General features: G+C 38.7%; 1 protein-coding gene across 1 annotated transcript in view; it reads right to left on the reverse strand.

Moving 5' to 3' along the window:
* The window catches only part of osa (trithorax group protein osa), a 126,245-nt gene that overhangs the window by 90,890 nt on the left and 12,781 nt on the right, over positions 1–22,574 (reverse strand). The window contains 2 exon segments of the mRNA XM_074103390.1: positions 1,444–1,593; positions 13,028–13,192. Coding sequence (XP_073959491.1) covers positions 1,444–1,593; positions 13,028–13,192 — 315 coding nt within the window.

The following is a 22,574-nucleotide window of genomic DNA, read 5'->3' on the forward strand; positions in this document are numbered from 1 at the left end:
TTCCAATATTCCCACGGGGCCTTGAGTTTTGAAATAAATATTATTATTATTATATTAACCGCTAAGCCTAGAGACATGAAATTTGCACGGGTGATCTTCATACAAACTAAATAAGACGATTCTTCAATTTCTGGGAATCACCGTAGGAATTTAGGGTATCGTATCACTTCGTTTAAAAAGCAGCTGGTCTAAGTACCAAGTGACCTTCAGAAGCAACTGGTCCTACCCACCCTAAAGCTAGAAACACACTGACGGCGGAGGCGGAGCGGTGCAGTGCGGCGCGGAAGCGGTACCGGTTGTAATATTCGACCTAACATGAAAGAGCGCATACAGAATACCGCGCGAGAAATAAGCGTACCGCCTCCGCGCGGCGCCGCACCGCCTCGCCACCGCTCTCTGTGTGCTGCAAGCTTTAGACCAATTGCTAATTTATTTGCTACTTAGACCAGCTGCTTTTGCTTTTTATACGAAATGATACAAACCCGAATTTAGTAAGTAATATAGTTTATAGTGGGAGTTCACGCGAGCTTAGCCGCAGGTAAAGCTTAGTACTTAGTTGCGATAAATTAATGACAGCGCCAAAGTGCTAAGGGGTTAAGTTACTTTTGAGCTTGACTGTGCACTTTAATCCAAGTAGCAATAGCAATACCTGATGTATGTACCATGTATCTATGCTTCCATAGCTTCCTTTATTGTTTCTAAATACTAAATCTAGCTTATAAATACTATATAAGATGCTACCCCCATCATTAATTTTGTATTGCCACGTATAAAACGAACCTGGTTTCTTCTTTCTTCCTAATCTAAATCCAAAATTCCGTGATATTTTTTAATTAAATTCCGTCCTGTTTCTTGATTTTGGCATTGGCACAATCATTCGGTCCATCTTTTTTTTTATTTATGTAATATAATCGAAACAAGTAAATACAATTAACTTATTATGCAACTAATGTAAAACCCACTGGGGGTTTATGTAATAGTAGGCGAGTTACAGCAGTTCAGTACATAGATCTTTACTTACGATAATTAAGTTGAAGTATACATAGACAGTTGTTAGTAGGTAGGTACTTTGTTGTCACTCTCAAGGTAATATTTTTTGAGTATTTTTTTACATTTTACCGGATTGTTGGCAGTGTTTACAACTTCGTTTAACAATTCCTTTGGAAGGGTATTTAGAATGGCAGGTACTAGGTAAGAGTTGGTTCTCCTTCCATAGGAGTTATTATTACATGGTAAGTTGTAAGCTGGCAAGTAATGCAGGCGGTGCAATTGTTGCGAACGGGTCTTTTGTTCGATTGTAGGTATGGCTGCGCATTCCTCTGTGAGTACGGATATATTAAGTTTATTAAACTAAACACATTGATTACCCTGCAGTGATTGAATAAGCTACTGTAATCATCTATGCAGCGACCATCTGAACTTGTATGTTGCCAAAGTAAATACCTGATGCTGAGGCGGGTGCGGCGGTAAGTGCGGCGGGTGCTGAGAGTCCTGCGTCGGCGAGAGGGCTCCGGGCGCGCTTGGCGGCGCCCCGGGGCTCGGCGCGCCAGGCGGCTGCGAGGGGGGCTGGGGGGAACCACCTCGCTCATAGCCCTGAAAAACGACTTCGCGTTACATTTCGTAAGACTAATGTAAATCAAGTGAAGGTATAATGAAAATATGCAATAACAAAAGACGTTCAAGTTTTTCATCTAATTCTAATTCATTCCAAAGTTTTACCAATGAAGTTATGAGGTCAGAGAGACAGGATTCAGTAGGTTGGTTGTTCGGTTATTGGGTTATGCTGAAACGGCTGGACGAATTTGGATGGGTTTTAAACTAGTGATGGGTCGAGAGAATATTCTCGTCTCGGATGACGGAGAATTTAAAATAAGAAAGAAACAAATTAAATTGACACAAATTAAATATTAAAGTCCGAATTTAGCTAATTTCTATGCACTGGTTAAAGGCCGTGCAAAGTATTAAAAAAAAACCTGATTTCTATTCTATATTTTTTTTCTAGGCAACCGACTTTAGCGTGCGTCACACATATAATTGTACATTTACTAAAGATGATTATATGACATTAAATAACATTTTCATTATGTCATAGAAAAAAATAAAAAAATGCTGACGAAACTGTTCAGCCTTTTTTATTTACTTCCAACGTTAGACATCCACCGCATTTATTTAATTAAGGGGCTGTTTCACCATCCACTGATTAGTGTTAACTGACGGTTAAATGTGATGCCGTCTCCGTCTATTCAAACAAAACAAATAGAGACGGCACCACATTTAACCGTCACTTAACACTAATCAATGGATGGTGAAACAGCCCCTAAATAATATTTATTTTATACAAACTTATTGAATTAACGACAATTTATCTAGAATATACCCGACAGTATTCTCGAGAATGTTCTCGCTCGGGAGAATTTACTAATAATTTAAGTTCCTCCTGAGCAGGTAATAGCTGAAGTAATCTGCATGAAAAGTTTAAGTATATAAGTACCTAAATATATTAGCCTCCTTGAAATAAAAAACATATTCATAAACGTCTGTTAGCGCTAATCAGTCGATCATCTGCTAAAGTTAGCGGACCGTAGACCCTCCTTTAGCTAAGTCACAAAATGGCCGCCACAAGTTTGAACAGCTGACTTTGACAGAGCAAAAAACCATACCGAAGATATTTTAGTGAAGGGTGAAGTTACGCAAAGATTAAAAAACCAGGAAAAATATTTTCAGGAATTTGTATTTAAAAATCCTCTAAATTAGCAACAATAAATTAACAATAAATATAAAAAAATATATTAGGATGATTAATAATTATGGCTTTTTGCACAACATAAACATGCGGATCGGAAATGGCGGGAAAACAAACTTCTCGCTTAAATTCTGTCACTGCTGTCAAAATTATCGATTAGGCCATTTTTGTCTTTGATTTGTCAAGGTGGCCAACATAACGCGTCTAATCAGTCTATCAGCGGCTCAACAACTAGCAGACTGCTAGCTTATGAATCATACTTCTGACAACCGTCTATTAAGCTTAATCAGTCTGCTAAGTAACAGACCGATCAAACCTCAATTAAGGATATGAATAAGTTTAGTATATAAGTACCTAAATATATTAGCTGTACACAACAATGGAATATAATATCCGCTCGTTTTTTAAATTCTCATAAATTCTCTCCTGAAAGAATCTTCTCGAGAACTTAACAGCAACATTCTCGAGAATTTACCAAACTAGTTTTAACGGTGGTGTTGCTCTGAGGATGAACTCTTGTTGAGTTCAAAACGTCATTGTAGTGTGGTGGTAGTGGTGATAGTTGGGTTTGCGTGATCTGTGCGTATTCTTACAGTGTGGATGTGGAGGAGCTGCATGAACACCATTTATTGCATAGACGTAGCTATCGTGAGTTCGCGGGTGAGCAAAAGTAGGTAATTGTTTGAATTATTTGATGAAACGCACACAGGTAGTTTATAACTTTTTTTATTCGAGTGGATGGCAAACGAGCAAGTGGGTCTCCTGATGGCAAGCAATCACCACCGCCCATAAACATCTGCAACACCAGGGGTATTGCAGATGCGTTGCCAACCTAGAGGCCTAAGATGGGATACATCAAGTGCCAGTAATTTCACCGGTTGTCTTACTCTCCACGCCGAAACACAACAGTGCAAACACATGATTAGCGAGCAAGATGGTGGTAGCAATCCGGGCGGACCTTGCACAAGGTCCTACCACCTGCAAATACCTACTTTTTATCTTGGACATTGAGTAGTTCACGCGGAATAGTAATAAACGAATTATACGCAGACAAAATCGAGAATAACGGTTAGTTTAAAAATAAAGTGGTATATATATTATTATTTTTTCAATTATTGTAACACCTTACCGTTTTAACTTAGAATAACTAATCATCGCTTTAACACCTGGTTGCAAATAGCGATAAACGTGGACGAATTTATACATATTTATTATAAGCACTTTAAGATGTGTGTGTAGGGACTTGGTTTAGCATCTACAGGGTTGGGCAGATTAAGGTGTCCTAGTTTTATATCGGCATTTTACTCCCATTTTACTTTTTTTCAGTTTTTTTTACATTATGTTTTTTTATTGAGTATTTATTAGTCTATGATTTCTAGATATCAGCCTGATATTTTTTGTTTTCATATTGTTTTCAATAATTGACGTGAAACGACAGCTCGTAAACTTACCCAAGCAGAAATTCGGACCGTGCGAGATATTAAAGAATCTAAAACATTTAGATATCAATGTAAGGTTTATATCGCGGACCATCAAGCGATTAAAAAAAAAGAGATCTTCACGAATCAGGCAAAACCTGGTCGAAAACCCAATCTGTCTGTACGCGTCAAAAAAATGATAAAAATCGTTCGTGAGCGTATTAGGCGAAATCCAGCCCAAAGTGCAAGTAAACTCGCTAAAAATTAGAAAAAATATCCCGACGATCAATGAGTCTTATATCACGACATGATCTTGGATTGAAGGCCTACAAAGAACAAAAAAATCACAGATTAACAGTCACAGATTTATTGTCATCATCTGCCCCTTATATACTTCCCGCAGCTAGGCACAGGTCTCTTTCAGAATGAGACGAGGACTTGGGTTGTAGTCTACGCGCGAGCCCAGTGCAATGGGAACTTCACATACAACATTGAATTGCTTAGCAGGTGTGTGCAGGATTCCTAATGATATTTCCTTCACCTTAAAGCTCTTGATTTCAACAAACATGAAAATGAAATCAGCAACACTAGAATATTACGTCTAGATATAATCAACACAGAAATCCTGCAAAATACGACACGACAGGCGTGACAGAAATAGTATCGTGTTATTCTTGGTAAACATGTTTCGTACAGATGTCGGCCGTAACAATAATCGAATGGAAACGAGATCGTACGATTAATCATCTAAGCTCCGTCCTTGACCATGACTCACTTAAACAATCCCATTGCGATCGGAATCACCGCAATGGTTACAACCGAACACAAACCTATTAACAATTTGTTGGCACGCTACCGGATTGCGGTAATAATGTACAACTGCATATAATAGGAGATGGTACTAGTCAGGCTGTTAAATTAAGAATGTAGAAGTTTGTTTTGCTAAGGATCTTACAAACTGAATTGTTAGAAAGCATCTGAAGTCGTAGCTGCAAAGCACCTACTTTAGGATTGTTTAACTAAAAAGGTCATATTAAATCAAATTATGCAGAAAAGTTACCTACAGCGCTATGCAGAAGAACAATTATGCTGTTAGAAAACTAAAGACAACAATTGCATACATTACTATAGAATCAAGAGGAACCGGCTATGAATCAATGAATGCAAATTCCGACAATAATCAGCAACCAACATCAGCAGCGAAGGAGTGGTAAAACAATCGTGCACGTGCAAGAGGTCGTCGGCCAATGGCGGCCTTGACCGTGCATCTATTATGCACACCCGTTTACTTGCGAACGAGTGCACCAACGCACCTATGCCTATATAATGCCGCCTGCAATTAACTGCCTCGCGGTTCCGCTAAATATTGAATGAGGCCAAGTGGGCGATGAAAGCATTTCATTTCAACACGTCACTCAGGCAGTGAATGAATAAGTTAATTAATATTAATTATTAACTGTTTACATTCTGAAATTTACGTACAAAGAAATTAAACTTAAAAAAAAGTTATACCTTTACTGTACTAGGTAGTTGTATGTACTTAATGTAGGTAACTATGGAACACTTTTGACGCAAAAAGTCAGATAACATAACAAAGATTAAGTGTCTTTGTCATGTTGGACAAGGTAAGAATCGAAGCAAAGATTAAATCCAATGCCAAAGAACGTATAGGTAAGTGAAGCGTGCTCGACACGGTTCAGTACAGGCAGTCATTCCATCAATCTCTAAATGCTTTCACTCCGCGGCCAGTTTCCGCGTCACGTTTCAAGGCTGCAAGATAAGGCTGCCCTGATATTTACAGCACCGGGTCAAGAGGAGTCATTCACTTTTCATAGTTCCTGTATTTACAACTTTACACGATGTTATGAAGGTAACTGGACCAGTAACTATCGTTTAATATTTTAAATAATCCTATCAAATGGAGGCATTAAAATTAAGTCCAAAAGGGCAGCGTTTTAATCAGCTTAGAAGGAGCCAGAACGCCTTCGGGCTTTCGCTACTGCGTAATTATTGGACATGCAGCGGCCCATTTGCCGGCACGGCAAAGCTGAAACCCATTCAGTCCCAATCCTTAGGCAGGCCGGTCATCATTTATATTAGCATCCCGGGGCATTGATCATTTATTACAAATCGATGAGTGACAACGAAGAATTCATGAGACTTGTTAGTGGTACAAGAAAAATAAGATAAACATCAAGTCACGTCAACAGATAAAGTTTCAGCATCATTCAATGGGACGGGTCGTCTTCTTCGTCGTAAACAAAACAAAGATTTAAGACCACTTTCGCTGAATTATAATTTCGGGATAGAAGTTTGGCAGGAAGAGTACTGCAGGAAATCGTGGCTAATGCCTAGCAGAGTTCGAGCGAGTTTCAGTCGAATTATCCGCGCCAGTCGCCAACCAATCCATCAAAGGAAGGCGACTGGGTCGGGTGTGGGTACAACCCCCTTATACCCACATAAATATTGCGGGTAGGTGAGTACAAACCCTTTGACCGAGTTCTGTTTACTTTCGTTTTCGCTCAGCTGACGAGGCCGCCACCCCATCGTACGCCTCCACTATTATTATGATAATTAGAGAGCTATCAACGTGATATTCACTACGCAATGTCTAATTGCAGTGGCGCTGACGAGCCAGCACTGTAGTTCCGCCATCAACTGCTAGGTATAATCAATATCAAAATACTATGATTAGACAAGTTTCTTTGTTTTGTTTTGAAGCAGATGAGACACGTGAACTTGATCGAAAGGTACAGTTTCGAGGCATGATTCTACGGCGGGGCAGCGACTTATATTCGGCGGTTGATGTTGATGTTTTTTTTTTCTTAGAACTTTCTGGTGTGGTGAGGGGTGTCCCCAAGAGCACTCAAGGTTGCAACGGGTGCGGACGAGGCAGACAGGGCGCAGACGTGCATTATTAGGTGGGTGCCGGAACACCCGCGGGAGCCGCGGTGGGTGGCGGTGGGGGCAGCCGTACGTCATCACCTGAGGCGCGCCCTTGAAACCGTCGCATTCATTGCACCCGGATGCGGGCCGTATCTTACAATCTGCAATACCCGCACTCAAGATACCACCACCCATCTTATGTTCAGAGACACGCGCGGTCTCCTTGCGGCAACCTGCTAGCTCCGCGGGCCTTGCATTGAGTAAGCCGCGCGTCCCGGTTCACCTACAACTACTCCGTTATCATATCAATGAGCAACACGGCAAGTTAAGGACGTAGCATAGCTACTTTTCCTTAAATACGATAGCATTTACTGACCAAAACAAAATTTGCAAGGAATCGGAATCTGTAATCGCAACGCAACTATATTCTAGTAATCTAGTAAATAAGATAATTCTGATTTCGGATGATGATCAAAGAAATATTAATGGCACTGACCAGTGTGACTCACACAGTTCCAAAGTGCAATAGCACTGTTTATAATAGCAGGCAGTTTGGAATCAAGTCTGCTAGTAATATGTGAAAATATTTGTCCGAAATTGAAAAATAAGGATCAATGATACCTACAATATCCATGGTCAACAGATTATCTTTTTCTATTGTTTATAGGCTGCAATTTGTTTTCAGTACTGTAACTAACATCGAAATTGAGTTTATACGACCAGGAAGCGTGAGCGATTGCGTAATCGAATATTTATACTCGTTCACAAATTGACAAACAGAATCGACAAGCGCGAATACTTAATTCAGTTCCATCCAAATGAGTTTATTACGATTGTATTTAGTTTAACATTTGGATAATAATCAACATTTTTTTTTGGAAATCGTATTAAGATAAATATCAAGGAAAGATGTTTCTGTGTAAAGGAGAATTCGAGAGTAACCCGTCTAATATTATACCAATAATAACCACCTATTAAATTAAAAAAAATCAGACACCCCAAACAACAATCCCCTGACTGACGTGTCCCGAACCCAGAATTTGATAAGTATCGGATAATATTAGCCATGTGTTTAGGGTGAGAAAATTAATAAAATCACGAAAAAAAATCCGTGTAGTTTTGAAAATTGATAAGTACAGGGTTTACTAATGTTTCGGCGAATAACGTTTGGCAACCTGTTTCATTTCGCAACTTTTCATTTCCCAACTGTTTAATATTTCTGAAACTGTAAATATTTCAGGATTTTTATAAAACTAACCTAACCTAACCTAAAGGGTTCTACACGATGGCCCTGAAATAAATCCTGAAATATTTACAGTTTTAGAGTTTGCAAAATGAAAAGTTGCGAAATGAAACAGGTTGCCAAACGTTACGTTTCGAAAAGGCAGTACTCGAAGTACAGGTTATACCTTGCAGTATCTAGATGAACATACTAAAATTCCTCAAGGGTCAGAGGTGCTAAGGGTGTAAGGGGGGATTAAGGTACCTTTTTTAGATTTTTCGCTCATATCCCGAATATTTGTACAAATAGCATTATGATTACTTCGGACAAAAGTTTCTACATAAAATTTCCTACAAATCTGGTCATATATTCATTTTTGCTCTACGATAAATACTTTAGAAGATCAGGGTGTTTAAGTTAAGAAGGAGAAAAAAATAGACTATTTATGGAATGAAGAACGAAGTAGGTTTTAAATTTTTATTTAAAAATAGAAAAAAACGGCCAAGAGCGTGTCGGACACGCCCAAAATAGGGTTCCGTACCCATTACGAGAAAATTAAGTATTTTTTTGTCTAAGGATTTCGTATTTTGTACGGAATATTCCAAGTTTAGGTATATTTTATACCTTAGACTGCTATTTACTCTTAGACTACTAATAATTCTCAAGAAAACTTAACAGTTGTACTTTTCCTTGTAAGTTTGATATACTTACTACTACCATCCTGAATTTTTTCAAAATTTTCCACCCCTCGGTTTAGATTTTAGAGGGGGGGGGGAGACGCTCGATTTTAATGAAAATTTGCACTTTAAAGTTGAATATTTTGCAAACAAATCACTGAATCGAAAAATCGCTATTGCAAACCCCAGAAGGTTTTAAAAAACCTATCCAACGATACCCCACACCTCAAGATTGGATGAGAAAAAAAAAACAAGCTACCTAGATCGATTTGTCATCCCCGAACCCCCACACACCAAATTTCATCGAAACCGTTGGAGCCATTTCCAAGATTCTGATTATAATATATGTATGCTGGTTTAAAGGTATTAGATAAAAATAATTGATAACTTTGTGTACCTGTACATTTATAAAGGTAGGTTACATTTATAAACAACTATGTGGTTATGGTGCAAACCCATATTTACAAGCTTTTATTTAACTTGCAAGGAATGTAACTTAACTATGTATGTTATGTGCGTCCCTCCTCCTCCTCCTCCTTTTTTGGAAGTCGGTTAATAAATGGCCATAAACGGTACAGTGACTACAAACGGTACTTCTGCCCTACGCGTTTTAAAATAGAATAGAATAGAATAAATTTATTTGGTGTAAAAAGTTTGTTCATGAAATCTTAATCTAAATATAACAGTAGTTAACAGTGCACCAAAATGGATGCCACTGAGCAAATGCCTATTTTCCTCCAGTCGCGGCAATGGGTCTCTATTATGCAGGTATTTGAACAAGGCAACGAAGACTTCTTGGGCCCGACACATCCGACAGCACAAATGTTTTAAAATCGGTTCAGCAGTTCTAGAGACTACAGTAAACAAACAACAGTCTTCTACTAAAAGTTGTAAACATTAAACATCACAGTCGTAATCTGTGAAGCACACGAGCGACCGAAGTAAAAAACGTTATCGAAATCGGCGCTTAACCTTTTTGGGCGCGATGTTTCTGAACATCTTGTCCACGGCGGCGAGTGTAGCTAACTAGCTGAAAGCACACTTTGTTACACTTACGAGATTATTTAGTTCTGGTGGAGCGCTAACTTCCTTTAATACTTTAGCAAAATGTATGAGCCACCTAGCCCACCTGCTTGGTCTAGAGGGAAATGTTTAATTCTAGCGTTTATTCCACCTAACTTTTCTGAGAAGTATAAGTAAATGTTCACATACTTGGTTTAGTATTGAATTCAGTGAAAAGTCTCCCTAGAAACCCAAGGTTGATATATTTCCACGTGGCCTGTCCCAGAAATAGTATCTAAAGTCATCGTATCATTTGCTTTTGCTTTAGGGAACTAAATATTGCAACGACACCACTGTGTAATTTTTGCAACTACTTGTCCTTTCTTAATCAAACCCTATGTTGTTATTGACTAAAATTTTCCAAGAAATTCTGTTGCCCAAACACATTAAACTAATGTGAGTAACGTACGCATGAGTCAGAAAATCCGATTCGGTGTTAAAAACAAGCAAACCAGTTCACATAGGCACAGTCAGCAGCAAAAGTGGATGAGCGGTTACGGTGTTAATAATGATCTACACACGACTCTACTGTCAAAGAAATAAGAGAGTGTTTAGATCATTTTCAGCATCACAACTGCTTATCTACTTCTGCTGCTGACTGTACAGTAAAATCGTTTGATTTGTGAGTTTCTGACCCACCATAGAACGTTCTCACAGTACATGTCATAATGAATTCCCTTGTCAAGAATTGCGATGTCACTATGACTGTTTCTACAAAAAGGTTCCACAGTGGGTCACGAACGATTCAGTTGGTTCGAGTGAACATAAAATTTGTTTTATGTTCGTTCAAGTTAGAAACATTCGCAAAGTTTTAGGATATGGCGCTTTCATTAATTATTAGGAGTATTTTGTCGGTAAAGGACCTGGCAATAAATAAAACATTAATTTTATAACTAAAAAGATAGAGATTGACTTGAATGCCAAGTAAATGTATACGCAGTTGTAACACCACGTCAATAATTAATTATGTGACGGCGTTATCATACCACGAGCTCGTAAATTTACGATCTTCCTACTAACTTACTTATGTCGATATAATATTTAATAATGGCCTAGATAGGCCGTTGGTCTAAATTGTCCTTCTGCCAATACCAAAGGTTTCTTAACGCCGATTTCTGCACGAATTCGCTTCAAAGCCCTGCTTGAAAACGTACCTCCGTTGCACAACGAGCTTACGTCAGCGAGCGCGCGAAGCGGCTTACGTCATTCGAGCGTATCTTGTGCTGCCGAGCTAAGTTAGAACCTATGCCTATGGAGTTTAGATACCCGTTAAGAAATGCTTAAGTATGATAGAACGTTATGTTCGTTTGAGTGGATGAGGCTCCGACGCGGCGTCGCCGCCGCCGGCTCAACGATTCTAAGAAAACGCTCGACTCTGCTCTCTACTCCGGGACTTAAAAATATGAATCGTCCAATAATGATTCTCCCTACAGTGACGATATCAAACAGGAGTTTTAATATAGGTAACAGGAATGCGTACTCTCGAGTGTTCTCAAAATATGACCTTTTAATTTTTATTAAAACTTGCGTTTATCAGGCGTATGTAGAGTTGTCACGGAAATGTTAAGCCATAGCCTCTGTTCATAATTTAACCGAGTAATACATAATTTACTCGTAATATTTACAGACGTCAAAAATATTGTTATTAATAAACCCGATGAGCACCACGCGTAAGTTGCAAATAGCTACAAGTGGCTCAGCGATTTCATAATAAGACTGTATGTAGCATTGTATTGTATAGCAATAGCATTGGTATTATAAACAATTTATATTAAGCCAAACCAATGGCCACATAGCAGGATCAAAGGAGAAGTGCCTTTTTAATATCATGCGCTGTTTTTTTTTCGTAGTTACTTACAATAATTAGTAGTTGCCACGGATAATTGGGGGTCGGGTAATTCACATAGGCGTATATAGAGGGGGGGGGGCAGGTGGGCCGTGCCCACCCCAGTATGGTCTAGTGCCCACTCCAATGGTCATCCATAACAAAAATTCAAATTTTCATAGCAATAGGTGTGGGGGGGAGCTAAAAATGATCAAAATTGGTGTGACGTACTTTATGGATGGCCCCTTGTCACTACATAGTATTTTGGTCAGAATTAAAGACAGACATGTGTCTCCATCACACACGCAGGCGGTAATACGAATTTCTCTTTTTAAAACCCGTACACACAACGTAATTTCAATTTATTTGAAAAAACACATACGAAATTAATTTTGTATGAAGGAAATATTAGATAAAGCTAGTCTCGATTGCGATTACCGTATTAATAAAAAAATGAAGGAGGTGGATCATTTAATGCTAAACAGCACTCCTAGCAATAAAGATGTCTGGTCTGCGATTAGGCATCCAGTTACGGGTAACCTATTATTATGCTTACACATCTATAATATATTATCTAAATTCCAAGGTTGTTGACCCTAATCTTAGCCCCGATATCTTCGCCATCAATCAGAATTAATCTGCGTCTTGCATTCACATAATGTAGGTACATAACACATAACATAACGACGCATATTACAATCTGCATACCGCTTGATGCCGATTGTGACCGGTCAAGTAGATAGTATCGATCGCATATTACACAATGCAATGCCTCAAATCCTATATCAGAAGGCAAAAACTGCAAAATATGTTAAAAACGTTTCAAACTAAATAATGTTTACACAAATGACTCCCTCTTCTAGCTTTGCTAATAAATTAACTACCTATACCTAGTGCCATCCACGAAGACGCGTGATTTTGTCAAAATTAGCCATTAATGACATTGTAATAAGAACCACGGCACGCGTCATCGTGAATGACTCTACCTATACACCCCAGTAGGCTAAAAAAGGTACACCTGCAGGATACTGCAACCCTTGACATTTTTTTTACTTTTAAACAGTCCTCAAAACGTACCCTAAGAAACAATCAAATTGCAGCGATGAAAGTGTTATATTCCTGGATGATTGAAATCCCAGAGAAATTAGCCGTGGCAACAACTTACAGTAATGTTATATTGTTGACGTTCGTTACCTGATGCGATGAGAAAGGTGGTCTTGAGTTGGGAGTTCCCTGAGGGCCAGGAGGTGGCGGATACCGCTGAGGATAAGACCCTGGAGGGCCGTATGCTCCCGGGGGCTGCTGAGGGCCTCCCGGAGCACCCGCGCCGTACGAAGGCCCGCCGAAACCTCGTGGAGGCTGCACAAACGAAAATACAATTAAATCAGTCTAGTGGTAAATGTTTACGTATATAACTAAATAATGGGATGTGTGTGCTATATCACCATAAGCAATAAAAACCAGCAAGCATTAACTAGTAACTCCTACCTATTTCATCATCTCATTAAACTTGAGACAGCAAAACAGTCTCATCAAATCTCTTTTCCTATATTTTCTATAGAGGTTAAATGCTATCCTACTGTAATGAATGAAAAATTCGAGCACAGTGTGATAACATGTCTAATAAATTGACGTCCGTAATAATTCGTTGCGCTAACAAAGTCGCTCGCTACAGTTTTCATTTTGTTCTATGATGGAAATTCAATTATTCGTACGAACCCCGCTACTACGAGGCAAAAGAGTGACGGCGAATGCTGTTCGCTTTGTTCGCAATAAATGTTTCAACTGGAAACTGTACGCCTTCCAACTACTTTCCGGACGAGTTTTCGGATGTAGGTAATTTTAGTAGAAGATATGAGAATTGTGTCCGCAATTAGTTTCATTTTTACGAACATCGGGGGTGTTTTATGGCGGATTCAATGATTTATAGGGGCGGTGTTAGAGGGTGCGGTGTGCGGAGGGCGAGGCGAGGGTTGCGCAGGGCGCGAGTGCCGGGGGCGGTGGCGCGCTATTGGCCGCCTCGGCATCGATCGCGCGACGAGCTCGCGCCGGCCCGCCCGTGCCTGCCAGCCAGCCTCCACCTACGTTAATAAGTAATCATCCGGCCCCGCGATACCTCTTCGAGTTTTTCGGCCCTGGAGCCGTTGAGACGGACCATGGAACTCCAGTCTACTGGAACAAAGAACCACCGCACAGGGCGACATCCGTATTGATTTATGCAGTAATTGACCCGCGGTAGGTGCGCAGCCCGCGCACCTACGCCCTCCACGCATCCTCATATGCCTACACGTGCTTCTGTCTATGTATAATACAGAAACTACCTGCGACAGACTATTAATGATCACCACTATTTCTATTTGTTATTACAAATTTGTGAAGGGTTCTTTTCGTAAACGCCTACCAGAGATACGAAGGCCGTTGCTGAAAAGTCAGAGGCCTGAAAGAATTACATCCTCAGACCGCTACCGCATTAGTTCAGATCCGTATAGGTAGACACTCATAAGCTTTAACGATGATGCTAATGAGTAATTTCTCTTAAAACGACCTTATTAATGTCATATTTTAATTCTATTACCGCATGAAGGACTGACTCTATCACTTGAAAATGGCTCGACTTAGGTGACTCCTATTAATTATACCGACAAAGTGGAAAACCTAAATTTCTAGATCTGGTAGGACGTGTCAGATATTTTTGTACGCCCCGCTCTTTTGTCAAGATCTACATTTATCTCGTCCTGTATTCGCGACTTGTTCTTCATTTCACTGACACTGTCACTGTCACTGTCCTATTTGATAATTGTCTTTCTAGTGTTCCTCGTCTTATCGGCAGCATTAGTCAATTTTTACGTTTCGTTTCGAACGAGGGTTACGTTTTTATTCGATATGTTCGATTTAGGTCTTCTTATCAATCAGTTTCTTTTGTTTTTATCTATTTATTTTTTCTACTAACCTTGTTAGTTTTTCATGGCTCAGGCCTGAAATACCTGTTTTCCTAAAATGTACAATTCGTCACGTGTAAATGTACAAATGTAGCACTTCTATTTTGTCAGCTTTCTCAAAATGTCTGATATATAAAATGTGTACAATCTCTATTCATATTGTTTAAATTCCTATAATATTAGCATTTTAGCATTACCATAATTTCTGCTTTTCCGTTATCTTCAGTTTTTTAAATAGGCTGTAGTCTTGATGATGTTTGTTTTCCCATAATGTCTGCTTTATTTTCAAATCAAGGTTCTAAATGTAACAGGTTTCATTGCTTGCATACTAACTCTTAAAATTAAATTAAAAATGAAAAAGGTATTTTTCACTTCTCATGCTCGTAAAGTTCGTATTTATGCTGGATCTAGGCGACATAAAATGACTTTTAATGCTATTGTGCAGTGGTGGGCAACCGTGCTATTTCATACTTTTTTGTTTTTGCCAAATAATGAAATTATATTATGATGGCGGGCCAAATAAATCCCTTCGCGGGCCGGAGTTGGCCCGCGGCCCGTACTTTGCCCATCACTTCTCTAGTGCATAAAGTAAAATTTTCGTCTAAGACCAAGAAAATCAGGTGTAAAAGCCACAAACAAAGAAGTTACTACATTTTTTTTGTCATTTTTTAATGTATACAAAACTAAAAATCAATTAAATCAATCAAAATAGATCAATAAAACTAAACATTTATAATTATATAGTAATGCATGAACAATAAAAGGTACATAGTAAGTGAACAATTGTTTCACTGTTGATATTTCATTTCCTCGCCATCGAAGTGAAAAGTAGTGAAAAACTCGAGCATTGAGCCCATTTACTGCTAGACGTGTCTATCCACCTGGCTGGTTATAAAATATGAACGCCTCGGGTAAAACGGCTCGTTTTATGCTCTTGTCATACAATCTACTATTTCACTTCCCATGCTCGTAAAGTTCGTATTTATGCTAGATCTATGCGACATTAAATTACTTTTTATGCTGTAGTACAGACGTTTTCAACCGGTGTGCCGCGTATATTTTCAGGTGTGCCGCGATGTGAAGGTATGCTTCATTGAAATTATGATTAGCTATTTTAACTATAGGTATTCGTACCTATCATTATGTTATATATATTTATTATGGGTACTATACTGTACGAAACCCTCTTTGCGCCAGTCCGACTCGCACTTGGCAATTTTTTTACTGGTGGTTAAAACCAAAAGTTTGAAAACGCCTGCTTTAAGTGCATAAAATAAAATCTTCGTCTGAGACCAAGGCAATCAGGTGTATACAGCCACAAACAAAGAAATTTGCACATTTTTTTTTATAAAACTATAAAATCAACCAAATCAATCGTTATAGATCAATCAAATTAAAAATATATAATGATTGTCTCCACTGTTGCTATTTCATTTCCTCGCCATCTGAGTGAAAAGTAGAGTGTAGAACTCGAGCATTAAACCCATTTTCCCCTCGACGTGTCTATCCACCCTCGCCGTACCGCCTCTTGTGGCTATACGAACGTCTCGGGTAAAATGGCTCGTTTTATGCTCTTGTTGTACAATCTACTAAATAAAATAAATAAATATCATGGGACACTTGACACCATTGACCTAGTCCCAAACTAAGCAAAGCTTGTACTATGGATACTAGGCAACAGATAAACATACTTATATAGATAAATACATACTTAAATAGATACAAAACATCCAAGACCCGAGAACAAACATTCGTGTTATTCACACAAATATCTGCCCCGGCCGGGAATCGAACCCGGGACCTCAAGCTTCGTAGTCAGGTTCTCCAACCACTTGGCCATCCGGTCGTCAAACTATTAGGTAAATGTGGCATTCATGTTACAATCATGATGATTACAGACATTTTGGGAATAAGCACTTTCTGAAAAGCGAACATTATACGAAAACTAGCATTCTTGGAGACAAACATTATAAGAAATAGACATTTTGAGAAGCTGACATTATGCAAAAGACGTGCTGACATTATAGGAAAACGCTATATAATAGATTTTAGGAAAACAAACATTTCAGGTTTGAGCCTTTTTTATCGCAATCGCTATTTTCCACTTTCTATTTACGTCAAAATCAAAACAAAAGGCTCTTTTTTTGGGATTCTACCAAAGATTTTGAAACGTTCATTATTTCCAACAAAATCGCACAATAAACACGGCAGCAACTTTTCTTTTTAATTATTTTTAGAAAAATTACAAATTACTTAGATGAAAATTCAATAATTAAGAAAAGGTTGCATAGGTCTAATACAGGGTCTGACAGGGTCACAGCTACATTAGCTATAGAAGATAATTTTAGTTTCGCGATAACTAATGAGACGAATACCGAACAAGCCGAGATCATTGCAAAGGAGGCCAAACAAGAAAAATACAAATAACGCAATTAGAACGAAGCAGACACGACCAATAACAAATTAGACGAAATAAGAATAAGACAAACATCGAATGTGACCAAAGATGGATTTGAATACAGTATGAGACGGGCAATATGACACTAAGTAAAAAAACATACTTTACACACTACTTACAAAATAACCCGTAAACAATATAGCAAATTGCATTTGACGTGGTTTGTAGAATTAAATAATAATTAATAATAGACATGATAAGTACGGTTCACTAATATGTTGCATAAAATCGAATCTCATAATTTAGTTTCTCATAACAACCTTGAGCAGAATCATTATATCAGCGAATTACTTTTCGCATATATTTTTTCTCAGACTATCATTTCTCATAATTTTGTAAAGCAGAATATTAACATCACATAATATCGATGAGAATAATATTTACATGTTGGAATAGTTGCTACGCAGAAAGACATATCTCGTAATATTACTTTGCATAAGGATAATAAAAAGCAGAATTAAATGTTACTAAACATTCCTTGCAATTAAATTACGGTTATTATTTGAAGCAGTAAGATTCTGGCGCATCACCGGCCGCTGCCGCGGTACGCTCGCTTCACTCGCGCGGCTTGCGCGCTGTTGTGGTCGCAGTTCTAACCTAACCCAACCTACTATGTAGCTACTGTTCTGTTCTAGCGCTTTGCCTGCTGCTGTTACGGCACGCTTACTTTGCTGGCCTTACTTTAACCTTAACCCAATCTTATGGTAGCTATTAGTTCCTTTAACTATGTCATTACGCCATGTTAGTCAGCGCTATTTAAAATTCCGTGAATATACAATAGTTCAAATATTTTGCTATGCCATTATGCCATATAAAAATCGGCTGTTCTGCTATTTAATATTCTGCAGACATATATTCGGCGATAAGAGTGTTCTGCTATTTAATATTCTGAGAAATGACTATTATTCGAACTGATAATTATGCAAAAGTAGCATTAGGCTAAAAAAAATATGAGATCTGTTATGCGGTGTATTTCGGATAATCGATATTATGCGACCAGATGGCCTAGTGGTTAGAGAACCTGACTACGAAGCTTGAGGTCCCGGGTTCGATTCCCGTGTCGTGGCAGATATTTGTATGAAAAATACGAATGTTTGTTCTCGGGTCTTGGGTGTTTAATATGTATTTAAGTATGTATCTATATCTATATAATTACATTTATCCGTTGCTTAGTACCCATAACACAAGCTTACTTTGGGACTAGGTCAATTGGTGTGAATTGTCCCATGATATTTATTTATTTATTTTATTTGTTTATTTATGCAAGATAAAGGGAACCCGATAAGTACACATATGTACCTGAAATGGGTTACAACTATTATTCAAAATGAGCTCCGCTATCTTGTGTTAAGCGACGGAATGCGCGAAGTGCAATTGCATCAGGCACTACAGTGCAAGTGCAGGCCGTTAGGAATGTGACCGGATTCCAGTCCGGTAGAAGCGGCGCATTCACCCACTTTGCATCACTATTATGTCATTGCCAACCAAAAGCCTAAACATTACACAATAACTAGCAATTACACTCACAATGTCGGCTATTCCATACAGCGACGTGTGTAACAGCGAAGTGGTTATCTTTGTTTTAATTTAATTAACTTATCACCTACTGTAACGGTGCATTGTGGTTTTCATAATGTACGCCACTAGATTGCATGTTCGCTAGATACTTTCGTGGCTTCACCAAAACTATGCCCATACTAAAATATGTCACAATAAAATAATGTTTAACTAGATCAGGCATACAGAGTAAGTACAATTATTAGCAATATAAAGATGTCATCTGACGTAGATAATCGGGCAACTGCACTTGTATCAACAGAACATAATAAAATGACGAACGAATTAATTCATAAGTCAAGGTAAAACAATTTATTACCTTGAAATTGAAAATGTAAACACCGTTTAACGGTAATGTTAATGACCTATGACTAATACAAGAGGCAAGTTATGTGTAACATCGGCATTCGTACAAACAACGGTAGCAGGCCGTGTGCGCCGGCGGATACGAGCAAACATTACATAACTTTGATTGTGTTTGTAAAAAGTTGGGGATTCCCTCCACTACAAACGCACCTTACACCGACACACCACTATGTAAATGTGTGAGTGTAACCTTGCCTTCCTTTACATAAAACGCCGTCGGGGTATCCCTTTGCGCATCTACAAAAAAAGCCGAACCCATATATTGTTGCGAGTAAAAGAGAAAATGAACGAGATTGACTGTTATTACTATTATTACTTAATTTCATCGGCTCCTGCGAGGAACGATAAAAGGTCTGCTGACCGGTTTACTTTTTATACGAGTTTGAGTTACAACAATGGGACGTAAACCGTATTCATCGAATCATCTGTATCGACTTCCGTCGACACGTGCCTAAGGTAACGGTGCACAAATGACATGTTACTTTTGTCAAGTTTTTTTTAGTTCATTCAGGCAATATTTCGTTACGACCTTGGGAAGCCGAAGAATTTGAATAAAGTAGCATCAACTGACAGATAAATACAACAGAGAGCGTGTCTTTCAATTTATTCCTTTTGCAGTCCGTCAGCGTCTAACGTTGACGCGCGCATTTGAATCGCAATCTGCGATGGCGTCACGGACTAGCGGTTGGTAAATACAAATGTGTATTTAATTATAAGACTCTATAAATAGAAAGAGCATTACGTCGTGTTATGCGGTCGGTTACGGCAAGTTATTTCGGTCTGCGCCGTCACGAGCGCCCCCGCGAATGTCAAGCTCGCGGTAACTAGGTGCTGCGGCAGCGTTGGGCAACAGGTGGCTTGCACTCAAATATTCAACTCCACATTCTTTATTAACAAATCCAATCTTTATCGTAGAAACAAGGAATACGCCAGATCATCCTGTAGGATGCCATGGCGCCGGGCCGTTTGGTAATCCGCTATTCTCTAACATTTCATTTAAATTTTGTTACATGCAACTACGTTATTAACCGACTTCAAAAAGAAGGTTATATAAATCATGTTGTATTAAGCTGTCGTTAGGATTGGATTCTTATCAGTAAAATGTACCTACTAACTAAAATATTTGTCTGTCTCAAATCCCGCTTCACAATAACAGGTCACTCTGATGAGTAACGGCTATAAATAAATATATACCCACTATCATCTGCAAGACGCTACAAGTGTAAACAAACGGATTACAAATGTTACTGACCTAATAAGGCGACCCCTTTTCACCCAAGACGGTTCAATAAAGAACTCCCTATAGGTACCTACATACTATCTGGAGTACATAAAGAGTGGCGGTCGTGACCTTTCAATGTAGATATACTCTATGTATAGACACCCGCCCCGTTATGTACCGACAACTCATGGATTAAAGAAATATTCACCCTCGCTGGATACGGTTTAACGCTATTCATCTTCACCCGACATCAAAACATTTTACCAAAGTTTAAGTAAAGTAACAAAAAACCGCCAGTAAAAATTTTCGACACCATTCCCCAATAATTATTCATTATTGTTTTGGGAAGGTTCTACTACGTCATAAGTCGTCTGGTCTTATAACCAGAGGAGGAATTACGTCTCGTGATTTAAAATTAGTCTAGTCCTTGGCATTGAAAGTTCTATTTATAGTAGGTATTCAAGTCTACCGACCTGTTACCACAGGCCATAACCATAAATATATAGGGAATTTGTTTCCTTGGAAACATTCAGAGTTCAAATTCTGCGTACAATACGTTTTCCTGTTTAAGGGGTCCTATCCCGCCCAACCAAGTTTTGTTAGATGATAAGAAATCCAGGATCTCATAAAGAGCGCAGCAGAAGTACTTGAATCCTACAGAGTTTCCCTCTGTCGGTAAAAAGCACATGTGCTTTTTAAACCTGATAATTTCAATTGCGTTTGGCATTGCAAGGAGAATCGATGTTGCCTTGGCAGTTAAAGGCATTGCATCATAAATATGATCATTCATTATTACGTATGAGTGTCTGAGTACGTAAACACTCACAACAGCCTGCTTACACACACAATTGTATTGTGTCTTCCTGTTTTATAATGTGCGTGTATGTCATCGACATGACGATGCGAGTCATTCTTATCACTTAATTAATACACTAATAGAGGCCTGTGATAATGTACTTGACCTACACAGGTCTCCCTCGTTGTTTTGTTATTATTCCATCGTTTTGATTTCAACTGGCGACTGGGGAAGGGAGCCGGCAATTATGTGACGTCAGTTAGGTTTAACGACCCCATTACAACATTCAACATATTGTATGAATGAATGCAAGCCGTGTGACGTGCCGGGTGACGTTTCTCTCCGACAATACGAATTGCAATGATGCAAGTTGCCTTCTTATATTTCCAAGATTAAATTTATCCAATTCAGTCTTCATTGACGATGCAATGAACATGACATTTGCATAATGGTTACTATGGTTCGACTGGCCTTACTGTGTGTTACCACGCACAGGCGACTCTGTACTTAGTCGTCAACTGTTGTTGCATGCTACCCTCTCTTATTTAGATTTAAGAAATGATTGTTTTCTCAGTAAGTGATTTGTGTAAATCTTATGAGAAATAAATATCTTAAACCATAATACTAGCTTTTGCCCACGACTCCGTCTGCGAAGAACTCGTTTATCGCTATCTTGCGGGAACTATGCTGATAAAAAGTATTCTATATAAATAGCCTTCCCAAGGTCTTAAACTATTTCAATAACCACATCTAAATCATTATTAGTTCAGCGGTTTAAGCATGAACAGGTGGAACAGATAGACAGACAGAGTTACTGTCGCATTTATAATATTAGTTAGGACTTAGAATTTTTTTTTTGATTTGCTACTCCGCTACCAACCGTGCACTACAGCTACGTCTGTGCCACACATTGTTAACATGTAGAACCCGGCCTCTTCCACATAAAACAATGCATGTCACACAACACAACCGCAACAAACAAAATGATAGACGTTTCGAACTCTTTAAGAGTTCATTCTCAAAACTACACCTAAGCACACATCCGTTCCGTTGTTGTTGTGTTTGATAAAAATATTGTAGTTCATTGGTATTGACCTACGCAAATTAATGCCAGAATCGTAATATATTTGCACAGAAACGACGGCAAAATTGCTACTATGGTAATAATAGTTTTGACCAGAGGCTACTTTTATAACGTGCACGCGCTCACAATCGCATTCACCATCTCTTCCTACTTCATCGTACACGGTTCGACAGAAAGAATTGGCGAAAGTGATTGTGATTGCGACTGCGTTATAAACCATACCACAGGGGCTCAGGTTATCATCTCTCAATGACTCAATTCACTTTCCAAGCAGCATCAATCAGGATCGGTCCACGTTAAGAGGAATTTTAATACATTA

The sequence above is a fragment of the Choristoneura fumiferana genome, chromosome 20, assembly GCF_025370935.1.
Source record: "Choristoneura fumiferana chromosome 20, NRCan_CFum_1, whole genome shotgun sequence".
Classification (NCBI taxonomy): Eukaryota; Metazoa; Arthropoda; class Insecta; order Lepidoptera; family Tortricidae; genus Choristoneura; species Choristoneura fumiferana.